A 23,194-nucleotide genomic window follows, 5' to 3' on the forward strand; every position below is an offset into this window, starting at 1 on the left:
GAGAGTTACGTAATACGTGATGAGCCATGAACAAACTAGAGTTATAGTAATACGTGAACCTCAAGCATTCTAATCACCATAAATAATAAACTCTCAAACCAAACAGTGTTGAGACTAATTCAATCTTAGGTACAGACGTAGCTCTGTTATGAAAAAATTTTGTAAGTAAACAAAACAGGATTTTGTGTGTGTGCCTATCACTGAAATATATTGTGAACACGGACTAACAGTACGATCATGTAAAACTAGTGGAAATATATACGAGTTAATATTACCTCATGTATTGGACAGTAGAAAAAATTAATATACTGTAAGTAAAGCAAGAATGTAAAATAGGTTGATACCTCAGAATTCTGTGACAGTGCAAACAAACTAATTTCTGAGTGCAGAAATAGATCAACCTGACCCATCTTAGTGCAAAACATGGACAGAACCCTGATGAACAGGAAAACCAATAAGTAATTTCTGTTACAAAAGCTAAAAATGGTACACCTTGTTATCAAGACATGGCCAAGCGCGTAACGCGTGCGACTCGTAATCCGAGGGTCACGGGTTCGCGCCCGCGTCGCGCCAAACATGCTCGCCCTCCCAGCCGTGGGGGCGTTATAATGTGACGGTCAATCCCACTATTCGTTGGTAAAGAGTAGCCCAAGAGTTGGCGGTGGGTGGTGATGAATAGCCGCCTTCCCTGTAGTCTTAATCTGCAAAATTAGCGACGGCTAGCACAGATAGCCCTCGAGTAGCTTTGTGCGAAATTCAAAACAAACAAACAAACAAATGTTATTAAGACACGTCGCACGTGGTAATGTGTCTTGCGGTCAAAATAACATGGTGCACACATATGTGTTATTAACACGAGTGATAGCTTAGCGATTTCTCTACCTTCTGTATCTCAAACTATGGTAATCCAAACTATCATACATTTTCAGTGGATGTGCTCTACTGACGTTTACTACATTACCAAATTTTAAGACAATCCGTTAAGAAATACATGAAATATAACATATCCAATATTCATTAAGTTTCTTCTTGTCTTTTGCTTCCTATCAGAACTAAAATTTATTGGATAGAAAAACATATTTAAAATTTACGGATTTTTTTTCACAAGGTCGGTACTCTGATAGATCTTTACAATCTAAAATAGGAGTCGCATATGATATAAACATATACCACACATAAAATTATTCAAATTTAAGAAAGCATTTTGCACACGTCTACGCAAAGAGTCACGTGAATAAAGATGCTTGATGTACAGGGTGCATGAGTTGATGACAAGAAACTGTTAATCTAGATTCCATGGCGTAAGTATAAAAACTATTAAAACTGTTTTACAGTGGCCAAATTACCTCCATATATTTTAAAGAGTCTAATTGGTTCTGTAAAGTATAAGTTTGTTCAGAATAATAGGGTTACAATTATAAAGCATCACTTTCTTATTTGTTGTGGTTTATTAGTGTGTGTTGACAAAACGTCATGATATCTAATCAAAACACGTTAGGTGTAAAAAAAAACACGTCACGGCCTAGGTATTCAGTGCGTGACTTAACGGAATGAACTCAAAATTGGCGGTTAAACTGATGACTACTCTTATAAACATCTGACATTAAATTTGATTGTGCATATACATTCGTTAGCTTAGTTAAGCCGTGTATTTTGTTTTACCCACGATCATGAGCCACGTTGAGCAAAAAAAAAAAAAAAAGACACGGACTGACTAACTAATAAATGCCTGTTTGCTGTGAAATTATTATTGATGCTGTAAGTTTAGCTACTAGTTTGGTCAACAGTTTTTTATTTCATTTTTTTTACGTCACACACGCAATTGTGTTTTGGCAGCATCTTTTCCACACCTAATGTGTTTTTATTACATCATATACAAAAAATACAATACGTATTATGAAGCGTTTTAAAAGTTAAACAAAAGTCATTATTTTACAAATAAAATTATTTACAGTTTCTGTTTCAAGGTGTTTATATCTTCCAGTAGACATCATGCTATGGATTGATATGTTTATCAAATAACAGTTACATGTTAACAACTGAATGACAGGTTTGATTTGGTTTAAATTTCGCGCAGAGCTACACGAGAGCTATCTGTGCTAACCGTCCCCAATTTGTTAGTGATAGACTAGAGGGAAGTGCAAAGCAAAACACAACACCACCGCCACCTCTTGGGCTGCGTTTTCATCGTCGTGTTTCATAACGTTATATAAGGGCAAGAATGTCCGAAAACGGGTAATTCTGACCTGTGAGTCGAGCGAACTGACCACTAGACCATTTTATTAAAAGGAAAATTAAAAGCAGTAATAAAGTGTATTTCTTTAGGTGCGATTTTGGTGTAATGTTCCTAAGCAGTTGTATGTTTGTTGTTTTTTTAGCATACAACTTCGATAATTTTTTCAGTGACTTGACATTGGGTTTATCTTGTTTTGGTTTTTTTTTAAGTTAAGCACAATGCAACATAATGGGTTATCTGTGCTGTAGGGTTTATTTAAGGAAATTTATTACTCACGCGAAACCGTAATTTATTCCTGAAAGTTATTACTGCTTCTTTCCTATTATACATGAAACTGTAGGATGAGTTGTTTGTGCCGCGTCTAGTGCAGGGATTTAACTGTGAATCTTATACTTCTTCCAAGTTCTTTTTAACCTTACGTCGTATTCTGTTAGGTTTCGTATTTTGGAACTTGTCAATAATCCAGCTGTAAATCTGAGGGCTTACAACGCTAAAACTGTGCTTTGATACCCTGCAATGAGCACGGCGCAGATAGCCCATTGCGTGTAACTTTGTGCTTAACAAGGAACAATCAAATCAAATGAATGAATATTGAGTGCAATCGCTTGATATTTACTTTCAGTCCGACAAGGCCCGACACGGCCGGGTGGGTTAAAGCGTTCGACTCGTAATCCGGGGGTCGCGGATTCGAATCCACGTCGCACCAAACATACTCGCCCTATCAGCCGTGGGGGCGTTATAAAGCGACGGTCAATTCCACTATTCGTTGGTAAAAGAGTAGCCCAAGAGTTGGCGGTGGGTGGTGATGAATAGCCGCCTTCCCTGTAGTCTTACACTGCTAAATTAGGGACGGCTAGCGCAGATAGCCCCTCGAGTAGCTTGCGCGCGAAATTAAAAAACAAACAAACAGTGCGACAAAATGCCTGACTTAACGCATACCTGCAGATATACTTAATATGTTACGCTAAAAAAAAACAAGACGTGATTTCACCAAAGTGGAGATTTTCTCGTGTCTTTTAAAACGATATAATGTAAAACTAGATATAATGTAAAATTCAATGTAGTATTTAAGCAATACGATATAGAAAAAAAAAGACATTGACTTCTCGCAATTTGTTGTTGTTGTATATTACAACAAATGTTAATCGCACTGTGACTTCTGGAATGCATAATTTAGTCAACACTAAATACTAATGAACCCAGCACGTTATTGTTCCATTCATCGCACGTGTTCCTTTGTTATTCAAAATTTCTTTATTAAAGCTCTGAACGTACTTTCATAGCGATTACATAAACTTCAACAACCAACCCTCTCCGGATATAAAACGAAGATAAAAGACGTGTGTGATCTAGCAGGTGAATTTATTGAAAAAAAATGACATAAAGGCGGACATGTTGATCTAGATATAGAGACACTTAGTCATTCAGGGTGAATTTTCAAACTAAACGTTGCTAGCAAATTGCCCTCCTCCGCCCGATTAAGAAGTGCGTAGACAGATTTATGAACGTTTTAGTCCCACAGTGGTTCAGCAGTAAGTGTAGGCTTATAACACTAGTCTTTTTTGACGGACACATATATTTTGTATTAACCAAGATACTTTTTCATACTTATTACTCTAGAAGAAACAATAATTTTTAAAACGAGGATTCGACCTCGTGACCCACAGATTGCGAATCGCTTGTACAGACCACCAGGCCATGCCATACCTTTGCAGTTATACTTAGTATTAATGGCAAATTTTCTAATAGCTATGCCCAAAACAGTTCTTCTGAAACCTTTGTTCGTAATTTGAATTGTTGACGGTCTAAATAATACGACTGAATAGCATACTTAAATATAATGTATTAACTGAGTTTATATCTCTAGTTGTTATTTTACTTGGCCCAGTGATACGTGATATCTTAGAATAACAGATTGAAAATGTGCTTAGGAAACACGTGAGGATTTCCTTAACTGTGTTGTGTATGTGTTATCTTGAAACAAGAATTATAAAGTTATCCTGGATAAAACACACGTTTTTCTCGGCCTGCATCTTTACGTGTTATTTTGGAACAAGAGTTACAATGTTAAGTTGTGGAACCAGAACTAGTATGCTCATTTAACCTTCATCAGTACACCTTAAAATATATACCTTTCAGTTCACCTGGAGTCCATACGGATCCCACATATGTTTAATGATCATAATGTTGAAGCTATGATTCAGTTGTTGAAAAGTTAGCATAGTGCTTTCTCATAGCATTGTGCAAATAAAGTGTAAGAAAGACTGAGAACCATAAGTATATAATATGTGATTTATTATTACAAAATATGAAATTTACGTGTAACTACTTTCTCATATTTAGACACAAATAGTCATCATTGACATTAATAAAATACTGAATGAAGAAACAGATTTCTCGACAATGTAACAAAAACACCAAATTGTACGAAAATGTGCTTGGGGTTCGAATGAACCCAAGAGGGTCGAACTGCATCAAACTTTGGTTCAGAGCTAAACTAATGCCAAATTTTGGACAACTTGTTTGCAAAACATATTCTGAATGAACATAAAGTGTCTCTCATATCTTTTACCAGTCATTTTACAAGCCCCCCAGTGGCTCAGCGGGATGTCAGCGGACTTACAACGCTAAAAACCGGGTTTTGATACCCGTGGTGAGCAGAACACAGATAGCCCGTTGTGTAGCTTTGTGCTTCATTCAAAAACAACAACAACATCATTTAACAAACACTTATCACACAGTACACTGGGTGGTGATCAGCGCAACCATGGTTTCCACATGCTCTACAGATTTGACAGACTTTCCTGTCTGCAGTTCTTGGGCAAAGATAGCATCGTGTTCTTGTTGCTGGAACATCTTGCCAGCATGTTGTCTTGTGTCAAACAATCCTAGATCTACAAAGGTAGATTTAACACCTTTCTGCATTGCAGGGAGATCCTGGAGACGTCTCTGAAGTAGGTTTTGTGCATTATTTCACTTCAGGAGAGATCTAAATACGTAATCACTGTTTATCACAATGGATAACCCCTGTGAGTCCATACTCATAATGCCTGATGAAGAACAGAGCTCCGAATTTGTATATTACTTGGGGTCCGCATGGGCCGCATGCGACTTTTATTCACAAAAATTATTCGAATACAACACATCGACAGTTTTATAATTTTTGTGTCAGAAGATGTTAATGTGTAAATAACATAAAAAATAAATAAAAATTTTAAAAAATATGAACCCCAGGTGTATTGATGAAAGTCGAGTAAAACACGTATATCGTTTCAGCCCAGTGGTATGTTAAATACTGGAGTCAGAGCTAGAAACTTTGCTTTTGTAAAACATGAAGATTTCTGTATTGTAGCATAACTGAATTAGAATTCTATTGAATTTCCGAACATCCAGGCCTGGCGTGGCCAGGTGGTTAAAGCACTCGACTCGTAATCCGAGAGTCGCGAGTTCGAATCCCCGTCACACCAAACATGATCGCCCTCAGCAGTGGGGCATTATAATGTTACGGTCAATCCCACTATTCGTTGGTAAAAGAGTAGCTTAAGAGTTGGCTGTGGGTGGTGATGACTAGCTGCCTTCCCTCTAGTCTTACACTTCTAAATTAGGGACGGCTAGCATAGATAACCCTCGTGTAGCTTTGCGCCAAATTTCAAAAAAATCAAACCAGAAACCGAACATCCAACAAAACGATTAAATCGTGAAAATCTTGTAGTTTCTTTTTTACTGTCATCAGCATGTGTACTATGACTAGCTACAGTTTTTACATTGCTTTTTAAACATGGATATGTTTCTGTTCAGCGTGTTATCATTATCGTCATCATATTATAATGAAACCGTTGCTTATATGATACTTGAAAAACCTTTTTATTACACTATGTGCAACCCTCAACTTTGCGAAATTTTTATTCTGTGTGCATGTAGATTTTCAATAGATGTCACAATTTTCCCGTTTCGCCTTTGTTTCCCGTCACAGAGAACTTCTTTTCTTCATTCAAATGCACAGCAAAAATCGATCAGCTCAATTTGCTGAAGAGCTCACACGCAGATTCGACGTTCACTGCGCTATAAAGCAATGAATAGTGTCAAAAACAATTATGTATTGTTAGTTTTTCAAGTATCTACCGAGTATTCAAACGAAAAGTGTCATTTACGGCCAGAAATTGAGAAAACTTGGAAAAATGTTCTCAAAGTGGTGCTATTTATTTACAAACACACAGAATGCGAATATGGCGTAATGAATACGTCACACGCGAATCTAATGCACTGGCGTCACGGGTAATTGGCAAGCAATAATTAATTACAGATAAATAATTTGGTTACCTTTTTCATACACTAGAAATAAATCACTTAAATTAATCTACACACAAATTACCTCGGGTGTGTTACACCTTCATGGCTACAAAAAAAAAATTCAAGAATTATGATAGACTACCACTCCTCAGTTCTCTCAAGCTTACAAAATCAAAAATTAAACCATTCGTTATAAAAGACTATTAGGAAAACATACACTAAAGTCTAAAAAACAAAAGACTACAGCTGCTGTAGTTATTAAGGGTAATTTGGGCTGTTCGTTTAACTTGTTCTGATAAACCACAAATTAAAAATTTGGTACGATAGTGTGTGAATAACCATGCAAGCATGTTTGCTTAAAATCAATTCGGCTACCTAATGGTGCTGACAAAAATAAATATCTGTGCTTAGATAATACATCTGTTTTGGCTATCTGTGTTAAGATAATACTCTCTTGTGACTATCTGTGTTTAGGTAATATGTTATTGTTACTGTCTGTGTTAAGATAATACTCTCTTGTGACTGCCCCCCAGTGGCTCAGCGGTATGTCTGCGGACTTACAATGCTAAAAAACCAGGTTTCGATACTCGTGGTAGGCAGAGCACAGATAGCCCATCGTGTAGCTTTGTGCTTAATTCAAAACAACAACAACTCTTGTCACTATCTGTGTTTAGATAATATATTATTGTTACTATGTTCAGATAATACTCTATTGAGGCTATCTGTGTTTAAGTAACACACTCTTATGACTATAACACTTTGTAAACTTTATTATAACCGTCGATCAAGCCGATACCAGTGTCAGTAGTTAAAGCAGTTTATCTACCTATAAAGACTAATATTTTTCTCACATATAACAATAATCAAACAACAAAAGGTCACATGTGTTTAACAGCAAAGTTCCTATATAGGGGCAACAGGTAAAGAAAGTCGTCATGATACTTTAATATACATTATTTAAATATAAAATAACGAACCATTAAACGTAGGATATAACGAATGTAGCCTGGTTCTATAACATAACATCAGTTGAGTACATAACAACGAACCCTTAAGCGAAAAAAAACCAGACAAATTAAATGTGGAACCGATATTTAACTCAATGATTCGACTGCTATGCTTGTGTTGAAGTGAAATAGAATTTAAATGATATAAAATCTGCGATATATTTGTTTTTACAGAGATAAAGCAAAATACTTCCTTTTGTTTCTTACACGTGCTGAACAATCCTTGTTTAAAGCCTTTATTAAAATCAATTAGTGACTTTTTTTTTTGTTTCAGCATTAGAAAAGTATCGAATCATATTACCATGAAATTATATATACATCGTTCCTAAGGGCCCGGCATGGCCAAGCACATGTTAAGGCGTGCGACTCTAATCTGAGGGTCGCGGGTTCGCATCCCCATCGCGTCAAACATACTCACCCTTTCAGCCGTGTGGGCGTTATAATGTGACTGTCAATCCCACTATTTGTTGGTAAAAGAGTAGCCCAAGAGTTGGCGGTGGGTGGTGATGACTAGTTTGCCTTCCCTCTAGTCTTACACTGCTAAATTAGGGACGGCTAGCACAGATATCCCTCGTGTAGCTTTGTGCGAAAAACAAAAACAAGGTAAAAGAGTAGCCCAAGAGTTGGCGGTGGGTAGTGATGACTAGCTGCTTTTCCTCTAGTCTTACACTGCTAAATTAAGAACGCCCAGCTCGGATAGCCCTCGTGTAGCTTTGCGCGAAGTTCAAAACGAAAACAAACAAAGGCTAAAAGTACTGTTGGCAAAAGAACAAAAGATAAACGGATAAGCTGTTTATATCCAATAATACTTTATTTAGAAGTGACTTTAGAAGTCGAACATTTATCATTGTAAAGCTAAGCCTAAATCTGAATATACTGTCATACCTATATTTATATCATTAATAGATATGTATAGGAAATGTCAATGACATAGAAAGTGCTTTACGTTTGTTTGTTTAGAATTAAGCACAAAGCTACACAATGGGCTATCTGTGCTCTGCTCACCGCGGGTATCGAAACCCGGTTTTTAGTGTGCAAGTCCGCAGACAAACCACTGTGCTGCTGGGGGAGCAAATCACGTAAGTAAGTAACGTAACATATCCCTATGAATGTTAATAATTCAATTAAATATAATTAGAATTCATATCATATTTAGTGAATACTGTTGTTGTTTTAAATTAAGCAGAAACCTACACAATGGACTATCTGTGCTCTGCCCACCACGGGTATTGAAACCCGGTTTTAACGTTGTACGTCCATATACATACCGCTGAGCCACTGTGTGGCGGTGTTTTACAGTTGGAGATTTCTACTACTTTTATTTATTTATTTCGTGTCAAGTTACCGCGGCTTGACAGTCACAAAGGTGATAATTTTATAACATCTCTTACCGTGTGAGGTCTTATATTACATTTTGTTACCCTATCTTTCTATATTATTATTTTTCTGCCAAGAACGTAACACACCGTCACTGATTTTCAAACATCGTATTTAATACATCAAATTCTAAGAAGACAATAATAACAAAAAAACATTATGTGTTACAATCTTTAAAATAAACAAGAATAACAATTTGTATCTACTTAAAATATTTTTGATTCATTGAAAAAAAAGAGATGTGTTTATTCAATATTAAACGCTTTTATCAGAAATGAGTCTTGTGATGTCGTAAATTGGAAGATTCGTACATCGCAAGCGTTGTTGTTTTTGAATTTCGCGCAAAGCTACTCGAGGGCTGTCTGCGCTAGCCGTCCCTAATTTAGCAGTGTAAGACTAGAGGGAAGGCAGCTAGTCATCAACACCCACCGCCAACTCTTGGGCTACTCTTTTACCAACGAATAGAGGGATTGGCCGTGACATTATAACGACCCCACGGCTGAAATGGCGAGCATGTTTGGTGCGACCGGGATTCGAACCCGCGACCCTCAGCTTACGAGTTGAACGCCTTAACACACTTGCGCCATGCCGGGCCTTACATCGCAAGCGAAAATTATCTTACAAAAGAAACGAAATCGAGGCTTACTAATTGCAGGCAATTATTATTACTGTAAAACGATTTTTCGATTTAAAAGTTCAGCTTACATACATCAGGTAGCGTTTCTTGAGTTCATGACTTGTGATCGAAGTTAAACTCGTTGTATGCACGTGGCAATGGTTTACAGATTAACGTTTAATGATGAATTATTGCGTGTTTTTTAAAACAGATTAATTAGATTTTTTTCTTAAACTAATTAAATTTTGGTTTAACGACAGTAACATGAAACAAAACGAACTTATAAGTACTCTTCGATAGATTCGCGTGTCGTATTGTGAACCTCAGGTCCACGGTCCGTATCCCGCGCTTTGTAAACATAGATACGTTATAAGTATGACAATAGAACCCAAATATTCGATTAGAGTGACTCAAGAACTTGCGGTAGGTGTTGTAGATAAGGGACGATTCGAGCACTTGTCATGTATCTAAATCATTATTCAACAACACTCAGTGTGTGTCAGATCAGGACTGTCGAATCGCTGGACTGATTGTTACAAAACCTGTTGAGCACTCTGATGTCCATACGAAGAGTGTCAGAGACGAGACGGTTTTTGTTTTGTTATCTTCTGTGACTTTTCCTTGCGTTAAACAGATACGTCAGCTAATTATCTTTATACATCAGTAATTATATTTCTTACACGATGAATATAAAACAAATAGTGAATTGACGTTGTATTTGAGAATTGAGATTCAATTTTGAAACTTGCAGTACAGATCCACGCTTGATTATTGATTATGGCCAGTACTTGAAGAATGCAACTTTTGATTTAATCAGTAATTTTGCTCATAGAAAGATAGATTTCACTGGGAAAATATTAGATAAAATTGAAAATAATATACTTCTTAAGTGGCTAATATAAAATTTATCTTATCCCAAGATATATTATAATATCACATTATAATACTTATAACTTGGTTAGGGTGTGGACAGATGGTTTACAGGTCCATAGGCTGAACCTGATGAATATGACGTTTATCTTATTCCACGATATATTATAATACTTATAACTTGGTTAGGTGTGGACAATGGGTTTACAGGTCCAAAGGCTGAACCTGATGAATATGACGTTTATCTTATTCCACGATATATTATAATACTTATAACTTGGTTAGGTGTGGACAATGGGTTTACAGGTCCATAGGCTGAACCTGATGAATATGACGTTTATCTTATTCCACGATATATTATAATACTTATAACTTGGTTAGGGTGTGGACAATGGATTTACAGGTCCATAAGCTGAACTTGATGAATATGACGTTTATCTTATTCCAAGTGTTACGCTTTATAATTTATCTCGGGCGAGTTTTCGATTTATTATGTTATGTATTAAAATTTCAAGTAGTCAGAAATTTGAATTTAGATATTAACTGAGTGCCAATATTTATCACATTTATGATATTTGCCAACAACATTGATACACAGTTTTCATTTTCAACACAAATGTATTTTAATGTACGAACAACAATAAGATTTATAATTACGGTTATTACAAATAGTTATTGAAAATAGTTGTCGAGATACAATAGCTTTACAAATTTACAAACAATACTGAGTCTCCTATTTGGTCTGGAACTGAATATTTTATCAACGGTTCACGAGGGGCGAATTATATGTTGATATTGTTACACTTCTCTTAATGGCTAGCCTCACGCCGTTTACAAGCTGACTTTTCTCCGACGAAGCTATCTAATGTCTTCGTAGAAATACGAACATCCGAAGTCAATTATCTGAAGTTGAACTGTTGATAATATTCAAAATCTTTAAACGTTCTTGATCAAATATCTGTAGTTTTCTGACTAATAATCGTTTATCAAAATTGTAGCAAACTAACAATATTAAACTGTCTCTCCGCGTGTTGCGATGGCTATTTTTATTCTCACTGAACGAGGTTATCGAGAATTCAGCTGAAAATAATACTAGTAGTTACTAGTATTTTACATACACGCATCATACATGGTAGATTCTTATGGTCGAAAATCTTCGACAAATTTAGAAAACAGGCTGAGCTTTCGCAACAGACATTTAACAATACACGTTACATGCATTTCTAAGTATATATTAATACAGATATTAAAATAAATGCATAACAGTAAATACGTTGCACAAAAAATATTAGAATATCATTTGTAATTTGTTTAGCGTGTGGACAAAGGACTTACATGTCATACTTTGTTCACTAACACAAGAGGTGGCAGTGTATGTTACTGACGAGCTTTTTTCTTTTAGTCTGAGCTTAAACGTACCGGTTCAATTAACAACATAAGTAAGCCTAATGTAAACTACAACAGTTACATTTTTTCTTGCTTATTTTTACTAGATCATACTGATAACTTTATAGTTTTCGCTCTAACAGTCTGTGGACACACTATGTGCTTACACATGACACGCTATAACATCACGCAACCTTGAGTTCAGAGAACGGTGTGCGTGGTTCTGTTTCACAATAAAATTTGTTCTAATAACAGTGCAATGATCTGTTTCATTAAAAAATGCATTTTGTTTTAATAAATCTGCTCAGGTTTTAAAACGTTTGTCGCAATTTATATCTTACATAAAGTAAAAATTACTGCTAAAATAGATTTTTAAAAGTTCATTTATTTGTTGAATTTCGTGCTAAGCTACTCGAAGGCCACCTGCACTACCCGGTCCAAATTTAGAAGTGATGGATTAGAGCATTTTCAAAAGTGCTTTAGAGTAAGATCGTGCTTTCCATTGGCCGACCATGATATAATAATATTTAGTGTACATTGTTTAAATACCAATGTATTTTTTTATGTTTAAACTAAAAATTACAAAATGAGTTATCAGTTACGCGTCCATCACAGGAGTCGTACCTCCTAATTTTTAGCGTTATAAACTTTCGTGTATTGACGAAGCACCTAGAGGTATAAATAACAAAAGAAAGAACCGGTTTAAATATTTAGAAGGACATCTCTGATTTCTGGAATATTCTTTGTTTAATAATAAACATCGTTAACTAACACGTTTGATTTTTTTCAAAAGACAAAGAAAATACATTTTCCACTTTGATTAACATCACATTCATCTTTGTTTAGTTTGTTTTGAATTTTGCGCAAAGCTACACGAGAGCTGTCTGCGCTAACCGTCCCTAATTCAGCAGTGTAAGACTAGAGGAAAGGCAAATGATCATCACCACTCACCGCCGACTCTCGGGCTACTCTTTCACCAACGAATAGTGGGATTTACCGTGACGTTATAACGCCCCCACGGCTGAAAGGGCGAGCATGTTTGGTGTGACGGAGATTCGAACCCGCGACCCTCGGATTACTATTTATCTTTGACACATGCTCGCACAAAGTGTTGACTGCCAGCAGAAGACTGATTTGTAATAGACAAGCGTATCATAATAATTTCAGGTGTAGTCATGTAGCTGCATCTACTTGTTTACGTACTTATTTGTATATCAGATAATTCTTTCGTCTGTACATTTCTTTAGCTGTTCCTCCCTCAAAACACTTATATAATAATGAGCCTAATGCAATGACGTCATAGAAATATTGCTCCATCTAGAGTAAGAAAATAAAACAACAAAGACAATTTTTATAAATATTATTGTTTCATAGAGAATTAATCCTTTTGTTTTTGGAAATGTAGCACCGTCTTGAAAAGTGTTTTTACTTCCTTTCCTAATCTACTCTGGTTCCGATCACAAAATCGATCATGTTGTATCAGATACACCGTATATCATCTAGACACAGACGTTTTCTTTACATCTGGAAAGTGTTCAAAAAATCCCAATGGAAAACTGATGAAAACTGACTAGGAAGTGCTTATGTCTATCTGATGCAAGTTGGATCTCTACTAGGACTAGCTCGTTAACTAGTTCTCGTTGTGTGTCTGGACTTCAGAGGTGTAGCGCAAGATAGCCCAAGAGGGTCAGCATCCTCCCTGAAAACCTAGGCATATAAATTACATATTATTTTTTAGCGTTTATAAATAATAAACTCGTTTTGTATCATTTAATAAAAATAAATAAAACTTCTTAAACACTATTACATTTGATTTGTTTTAACGAGAAATTATTAAAAGTTATATCAGTTTCAGTTTTTAATGTATTGGTCTTCCCTTAAAATTCTGTGTTCTTTTCCCTCGAGAAGAACCTTGTTACGTCACTGTTGACCTCGATGTTACAAATTTATATAGACTGAATTGGTAACACCACAAAACAGTACATTTTTTTTACAAATAAAATCATTATTTAATATGTTCCAAATAAATTAACATTTTGAAAACAAGGCAAATAACGTGTGCAATTTATTTATAAATAAAATTGTAAAACTAATATAAACATATTTACATTATAATATAAACATATTATAAGAGATTGTACATTAAACACTTTCAAAACTAGCGAAAATTTTTTAATTAACTTATTCGAAGCGGAAAATGTTAAGAATTTGAAAAAAAGTGCCGTTTAGTATCACATTGATTTGTTTTTTAATTTCGCACAAAGCTACTCGAGTGTTATCTGTGCTAGTGTAAGACTAGAGGGAAGGCAGCTAGTCATCACCACCCACCGCCAACTCTTGGGCTACTCTTTTACCAACGAATAGAGGATTGACCGTCACATTATAACACCCCCACGGCTGAAAGGGCGAGCATGTTTGGTGCGACCGGCATTCGAACCCACGACCTTCGGATTACGAGTCGAACGCCTTAACCACCTGGCCATGCCGGGGCCTAACAAATATGATGTGTTAGAAACGTAAACACTAATCGTTAATTGTTTAATGAAATTACAATTTGGAAACAATGAATTCAAATCTTTTGTGTTAAACTGCAGCTTTATTTCACTTCTTATGTAGTCGAAACAAATCGTCTGTGGTTAATTTTGATTTCCTTTAAATTATATCGTAAATGCTTTCAGATCTATAGAGGTCCTTATGAAATTACACTTTTTAGGCCGTTTGGGTTTGTGTTGAATGTATACGAAGAAGATCTCAAATCTCAAGCAGCCAATCTCGAAAACCCGACTACAGAGATGATCAAGAGTCATCTTATCATAATTCGCCACTAGCGCCACCTGGTAGTAGAAAATCCCAGCTTGGATATAGGCATGAAATATCGACACTTTCTACCTCGAGCAGTGCTCAGTCGGATGAAATGGTAAGTAACAAAGAAGAATGTAACTAAGAAAACTTTTTAAGGAAATTACTGTATAAATCTTTGTAAATTTTACGGTATAATGTATTTATTTACAGTAAATATCTGTTAAAAGACTAGCGAAATTTAAATTAGCCATAAACTAAATACAAGGCTCATAACCAGTTGTGGATAATGGATAGATTTATTAAATGTACGGTGGAGTTTTAGCAAAATTCTCACGACAAATAGTATTTCCTAAATGAAAATGTAACATCGGCTGTTTGTTATATTTTACGTTTATTGTAGACCTAAAGATGACCTGGGAAGATCGAAACGTTGTTATCTGCTTCTCAGTAAAAGTGTTAATACCCATACCAGCTGTTCTAAGATACATTTACGTTTATTTATCCTTAAGGTTCAAAGAAAGAAAACTGCTAAAAAAATAAAAGAATCTATTGCCTCACTTGTGTCTCTCAGTGGATCTCGTCAGTACCCTAACAGCGGTCGAGATTCAAACTCTCCATATAATACCAACTATTAATCAAAACTACTATATTTTTAATCGCCACATAATGTTATCTCCCACCAAGACAAAAGTAAAACTGATATAAAAGTAACTTTTTATTCCTTAACAGTTTTTTTGTAGTTTGCCTTTGTTCTAATTTTACTCGAAATTAACTGTAAACTATAGAAAGATTTAACGTTGAACGTCATGTGCGTGTGTGCGTTTCGGTAAGTATGTGTATGTATGTATATTAATGCACTGTGAGATACTGTGTTTTTATTATAACTTTTAACGCATAAAGACGATTCCAGGACTACATAAAAAGGTAGAAAGATGAAGCTCCACCTAAGGTCACGGTACGTAATATACAGGTATTTGGGTTGATAATAGCAAACTATAACTCGATAATTGAATTTTGAGGTGATTTCCTTATCCAGTCTGATCTAAGATGCTTTATTATGAAACATTACAAGTTTCAAGTAACTCACAGAGGCACAAAGTGTTTAATAAAGCAGAATGATATTTATTTGATATTTGTATGGCTTGAAAAGATCACTAGAAGGTCATTCTTAGGCTGTTTTGAGTTAATCAAGTATTTTTATTTTTCTTCCTGTAGTTACTACTAAGTGTATAAATAGGAATAACAAAGGCACGATGAATTTGCCTTAAAAGGAAGTATTAAGTAATGGTTGAACAAATAAGATTTCTTATAGCTCAAAGTGAGCAACCTGTTTCGAAAAACAAGTTAAACATTGGATGATTTATTCCCTGATTAGCTGTTTAAGACGATATTGTTGAGGATAAGCTTCTGATTAGCAGTTTATAAAATGATATTGTTGAGGATAAGCTTCTCATAATCAGTTTATAAAATGATATTGTTGAGGATACGCTTCTCATAATCAGTTTATAAAATGATATTGTTGAGGAAGAGCTTCTCATAATCAGTTTATAAAATGGTATTGTTGAGGAAGAGCTTCTCATAATCAGTTTATAAAATGATATTGTTGAGGATACGCTTCTCATAATCAGTTTATAAAATGATATTGTTGAGGAAGAGCTTCTCATAATCAGTTTATAAAATGATATTGTTGAAGAAGAGCTTCTCATAATCAGTTTATAAAATGATATTGTTGAGGATAAGCTTCTCATAATCAGTTTATAAAATGATATTGTTGAGGATACGCTTCTCATAATCAGTTTATAAAATGATATTGTTGAGGAAGAGCTTCTCATAATCAGTTTATAAAATGATATTGTTGAAGAAGAGCTTCTCATAATCAGTTTATAAAATGATATTGTTGAGGATAAGCTTCTCATAATCAGTTTATAAAATGATATTGTTGAGGATACGCTTCTCATAATCAGTTTATAAAATGATATTGTTGAGGAAGAGCTTCTCATAATCAGTTTATAAAATGGTATTGTTGAGGAAGAGCTTCTCATAATCAGTTTATAAAATGGTATTGTTGAGGAAGAGCTTCTCATAATCAGTTTATAAAATGATATTGTTGAGGATACGCTTCTCATAATCAGTTTATAAAATGATATTGTTGAGGAAGAGCTTCTCATAATCAGTTTATAAAATGATATTGTTGAGGATAAGCTTCTCATAATCAGTTTATAAAATGATATTGTTGAGGATAAGCTTCTCATAATCAGTTTATAAAATGATATTGTTGAGGATAAGCTTCTCATAATCAGTTTATAAAATGATATTGTTGAGGATACGCTTCTCATAATCAGTTTATAAAATGATATTGTTGAGGAAGAGCTTCTCATAATCAGTTTATAAAATGATATTGTTGAAGAAGAGCTTCTCATAATCAGTTTATAAAATGATATTGTTGAGGAAGAGCTTCTCATAATCAGTTTATAAAATGGTATTGTTGAGGAAGAGCTTCTCATAATCAGTTTATAAAATGGTATTGTTGAGGAAGAGCTTCTCATAATCAGTTTATAAAATGATATTGTTGAGGATACGCTTCTCATAATCAGTTTATAAAATGATATTGTTGAGGAAGAGCTTCTCATAATCAGTTTATAAAATGATATTGTTGAGGATAAGCTTCTCATAATCAGTTTATAAAATGATATTGTTGAGGATAAGCTTCTCATAATCAGTTTATAAAATGATATTGTTGAGGATAAGCTTCTCATAATCAGTTTATAAAATGATATTGTTGAGGATACGCTTCTCATAATCAGTTTATAAAATGATATTGTTGAGGAAGAGCTTCTCATAATCAGTTTATAAAATGATATTGTTGAGGAAGAGCTTCTCATAATCAGTTTATAAAATGGTATTGTTGAGGAAAAGCTTCTCATAATCAGTTTATAAAATGATATTGTTGAGGATACGCTTCTCATAATCAGTTTATAAAATGATATTGTTGAGGAAGAGCTTCTCATAATCAGTTTATAAAATGATATTGTTGAGGATAAGCTTCTCATAATTAGTTTATAAAATGATATTGTTGAGGATAAGCTTCTCATAATCAGTTTATAAAATGGTATTGTTGAGGATACGCTTCTCATAATCAGTTTATAAAATGATATTGTTGAGGATACGCTTCTCATAATCAGTTTATAAAATGATATTGTTGAGGATACGCTTCTCATAATCAGTTTATAAAATGATATTGTTGAGGAAGAGCTTCTCATAATTAGTTCATAAAATGATATTGTTGAGGATAAGCTTCTCATAATCAGTTTATAAAATGGTATTGTTGAGGATAAGCTTCTCATAATCAGTTTATAAAATGATATTGTTGAGGATAAGCTTCTCATAATCAGTTTATAAAATGATATTGTTGAGGATACGCTTCTCATAATCAGTTTATAAAATGATATTGTTGAGGAAGAGCTTCTCATAATCAGTTTATAAAATGATATTGTTGAGGATAAGCTTCTCATAATCAGTTTATAAAATGATATTGTTGAGGATAAGCTTCTCATAATCAGTTTATAAAATGATATTGTTGAGGATAAGCTTCTCATAATCAGTTTATAAAATGATATTGTTGAGGATAAGCTTCTCATAATCAGTTTATAAAATGATATTGTTGAGGATACGCTTCTCATAATCAGTTTATAAAATGATATTGTTGAGGAAGAGCTTCTCATAATTAGTTTATAAAATGATATTGTTGAGGATAAGCTTCTCATAATCAGTTTATAAAATGGTATTGTTGAGGATAAGCTTCTCATAATCAGTTTATAAAATGATATTGTTGAGGATAAGCTTCTCATAATCAGTTTATAAAATGATATTGTTGAGGATACGCTTCTCATAATCAGTTTATAAAATGATATTGTTGAGGAAGAGCTTCTCATAATCAGTTTATAAAATGATATTGTTGAGGATAAGCTTCTCATAATCAGTTTATAAAATGATATTGTTGAGGATAAGCTTCTCATAATCAGTTTATAAAATGATATTGTTGAGGATAAGCTTCTCATAATCAGTTTATAAAATGATATTGTTGAGGATACGCTTCTCATAATCAGTTTATAAAATGATATTGTTGAGGAAGAGCTTCTCATAATCAGTTTATAAAATGATATTGTTGAGGAAGAGCTTCTCATAATCAGTTTATAAAATGATATTGTTGAGGATACGCTTCTCATAATCAGTTTATAAAATGATATTGTTGAGGAAGAGCTTCTCATAATCAGTTTATAAAATGATATTGTTGAGGATAAGCTTCTCATAATCAGTTTATAAAATGATATTGTTGAGGATAAGCTTCTCATAATCAGTTTATAAAATGGTATTGTTGAGGATACGCTTCTCATAATCAGTTTATAAAATGATATTGTTGAGGATACGCTTCTCATAATCAGTTTATAAAATGATATTGTTGAGGAAGAGCTTCTCATAATCAGTTTATAAAATGATATTGTTGAGGATAAGCTTCTCATAATCAGTTTATAAAATGGTATTGTTGAGGATAAGCTTCTCATAATCAGTTTATAAAATGATATTGTTGAGGATAAGCTTCTCATAATCAGTTTATAAAATGATATTGTTGAGGATACGCTTCTCATAATCAGTTTATAAAATGATATTGTTGAGGAAGAGCTTCTCATAATCAGTTTATAAAATGATATTGTTGAGGATAAGCTTCTCATAATCAGTTTATAAAATGATATTGTTGAGGATAAGCTTCTCATAATCAGTTTATAAAATGATATTGTTGAGGATAAGCTTCTCATAATCAGTTTATAAAATGATATTGTTGAGGATAAGCTTCTCATAATCAGTTTATAAAATGATATTGTTGAGGATACGCTTCTCATAATCAGTTTATAAAATGATATTGTTGAGGAAGAGCTTCTCATAATCAGTTTATAAAATGATATTGTTGAGGAAGAGCTTCTCATAATCAGTTTATAAAATGATATTGTTGAGGAAGAGCTTCTCATAATTAGTTTATAAAATGATATTGTTGAGGATAAGCTTCTCATAATCAGTTTATAAAATGGTATTGTTGAGGATAAGCTTCTCATAATCAGTTTATAAAATGATATTGTTGAGGATAAGCTTCTCATAATCAGTTTATAAAATGATATTGTTGAGGATACGCTTCTCATAATCAGTTTATAAAATGATATTGTTGAGGAAGAGCTTCTCATAATCAGTTTATAAAATGATATTGTTGAGGATAAGCTTCTCATAATCAGTTTATAAAATGGTATTGTTGAGGATAAGCTTCTCATAATCAGTTTATAAAATGATATTGTTGAGGATAAGCTTCTCATAATCAGTTTATAAAATGATATTGTTGAGGATACGCTTCTCATAATCAGTTTATAAAATGATATTGTTGAGGAAAAGCTTCTCATAATCAGTTTATAAAATGATATTGTTGAGGATAAGCTTCTCATAATCAGTTTATAAAATGATATTGTTGAGGATAAGCTTCTCATATTCAGTTTATAAAATGATATTGTTGAGGATAAGCTTCTCATAATCAGTTTATAAAATGATATTGTTGAGGATAAGCTTCTCATAATCAGTTTATAAAATGATATTGTTGAGGATAAGCTTCTCATAATCAGTTTATAAAATGATATTGTTGAGGATACGCTTCTCATAATCAGTTTATAAAATGATATTGTTGAGGAAGAGCTTCTCATAATCAGTTTATAAAATGATATTGTTGAGGATAAGCTTCTCATAATCAGTTTATAAAATGATATTGTTGAGGATAAGCTTCTCATAATCAGTTTATAAAATGATATTGTTGAGGATAAGCTTCTCATAATCAGTTTATAAAATGATATTGTTGAGGATACGCTTCTCATAATCAGTTTATAAAATGATATTGTTGAGGATAAGCTTCTCATAATCAGTTTATAAAATGATATTGTTGAGGATAAGCTTCTCATAATCAGTTTATAAAATGATATTGTTGAGGATACGCTTCTCATAATCAGTTTATAAAATGATATTGTTGAGGAAGAGCTTCTCATAATCAGTTTATAAAATGATATTGTTGAAGAAGAGCTTCTCATAATCAGTTTATAAAATGATATTGTTGAGGATAAGCTTCTCATAATCAGTTTATAAAATGATATTGTTGAGGATACGCTTCTCATAATCAGTTTATAAAATGATATTGTTGAGGAAGAGCTTCTCATAATCAGTTTATAAAATGGTATTGTTGAGGAAGAGCTTCTCATAATCAGTTTATAAAATGGTATTGTTGAGGAAGAGCTTCTCATAATCAGTTTATAAAATGATATTGTTGAGGATACGCTTCTCATAATCAGTTTATAAAATGATATTGTTGAGGAAGAGCTTCTCATAATCAGTTTATAAAATGATATTGTTGAGGATAAGCTTCTCATAATCAGTTTATAAAATGATATTGTTGAGGATAAGCTTCTCATAATCAGTTTATAAAATGATATTGTTGAGGATACGCTTCTCATAATCAGTTTATAAAATGATATTGTTGAGGAAGAGCTTCTCATAATCAGTTTATAAAATGATATTGTTGAAGAAGAGCTTCTCATAATCAGTTTATAAAATGATATTGTTGAGGATAAGCTTCTCATAATCAGTTTATAAAATGATATTGTTGAGGATACGCTTCTCATAATCAGTTTATAAAATGATATTGTTGAGGAAGAGCTTCTCATAATCAGTTTATAAAATGGTATTGTTGAGGAAAAGCTTCTCATAATCAGTTTATAAAATGGTATTGTTGAGGAAGAGCTTCTCATAATCAGTTTATAAAATGATATTGTTGAGGATACGCTTCTCATAATCAGTTTATAAAATGATATTGTTGAGGAAGAGCTTCTCATAATCAGTTTATAAAATGATATTGTTGAGGATAAGCTTCTCATAATCAGTTTATAAAATGATATTGTTGAGGATAAGCTTCTCATAATCAGTTTATAAAATGATATTGTTGAGGATAAGCTTCTCATAATCAGTTTATAAAATGATATTGTTGAGGATACGCTTCTCATAATCAGTTTATAAAATGATATTGTTGAGGAAGAGCTTCTCATAATCAGTTTATAAAATGATATTGTTGAGGAAGAGCTTCTCATAATCAGTTTATAAAATGGTATTGTTGAGGATACGCTTCTCATAATCAGTTTATAAAATGATATTGTTGAGGAAGAGCTTCTCATAATCAGTTTATAAAATGATATTGTTGAGGAAGAGCTTCTCATAATCAGTTTATAAAATGATATTGTTGAGGAAGAGCTTCTCATAATCAGTTTATAAAATGATATTGTTGAGGAAGAGCTTCTCATAATCAGTTTATAAAATGATATTGTTGAGGATAAGCTTCTCATAATCAGTTTATAAAATGATATTGTTGAGGATAAGCTTCTCATAATCAGTTTATAAAATGATATTGTTGAGGATAAGCTTCTCATAATCAGTTTATAAAATGATATTGTTGAGGATAAGCTTCTCATAATCAGTTTATAAAATGATATTGTTGAGGATACGCTTCTCATAATCAGTTTATAAAATGATATTGTTGAGGAAGAGCTTCTCATAATCAGTTTATAAAATGATATTGTTGAGGATAAGCTTCTCATAATCAGTTTATAAAATGGTATTGTTGAGGATAAGCTTCTCATAATCAGTTTATAAAATGATATTGTTGAGGATAAGCTTCTCATAATCAGTTTATAAAATGATATTGTTGAGGATACGCTTCTCATAATCAGTTTATAAAATGATATTGTTGAGGAAGAGCTTCTCATAATCAGTTTATAAAATGATATTGTTGAGGATAAGCTTCTCATAATCAGTTTATAAAATGGTATTGTTGAGGATAAGCTTCTCATAATCAGTTTATAAAATGATATTGTTGAGGATAAGCTTCTCATAATCAGTTTATAAAATGATATTGTTGAGGATACGCTTCTCATAATCAGTTTATAAAATGATATTGTTGAGGAAGAGCTTCTCATAATCAGTTTATAAAATGATATTGTTGAGGATAAGCTTCTCATAATCAGTTTATAAAATGATATTGTTGAGGATAAGCTTCTCATAATCAGTTTATAAAATGATATTGTTGAGAATAAGCTTCTCATAATCAGTTTATAAAATGATATTGTTGAGGATAAGCTTCTCATAATCAGTTTATAAAATGATATTGTTGAGGATAAGCTTCTCATAATCAGTTTATAAAATGATATTGTTGAGGATACGCTTCTCATAATCAGTTTATAAAATGATATTGTTGAGGAAGAGCTTCTCATAATCAGTTTATAAAATGATATTGTTGAGGATAAGCTTCTCATAATCAGTTTATAAAATGATATTGTTGAGGATAAGCTTCTCATAATCAGTTTATAAAATGATATTGTTGAGGATAAGCTTCTCATAATCAGTTTATAAAATGATATTGTTGAGGATACGCTTCTCATAATCAGTTTATAAAATGATATTGTTGAGGATAAGCTTCTCATAATCAGTTTATAAAATGATATTGTTGAGGATACGCTTCTCATAATCAGTTTATAAAAT

The 23,194-nt window shown here is 33.0% G+C and overlaps 1 protein-coding gene across 1 annotated transcript in view; it reads left to right on the forward strand.

Moving 5' to 3' along the window:
* Positions 1–23,194, forward strand: part of LOC143250373 (uncharacterized) — an 85,331-nt gene that overhangs the window by 58,595 nt on the left and 3,542 nt on the right. The window contains exon 3 of the mRNA XM_076500818.1: positions 14,496–14,699. Within this exon, the coding sequence (XP_076356933.1) occupies positions 14,496–14,699 (204 nt within the window). The remainder of the gene's footprint in view (positions 1–14,495; positions 14,700–23,194) is intronic.

Source organism: Tachypleus tridentatus, chromosome 5 (assembly GCF_004210375.1).
Source record: "Tachypleus tridentatus isolate NWPU-2018 chromosome 5, ASM421037v1, whole genome shotgun sequence".
Classification (NCBI taxonomy): domain Eukaryota; kingdom Metazoa; phylum Arthropoda; class Merostomata; order Xiphosura; family Limulidae; genus Tachypleus; species Tachypleus tridentatus.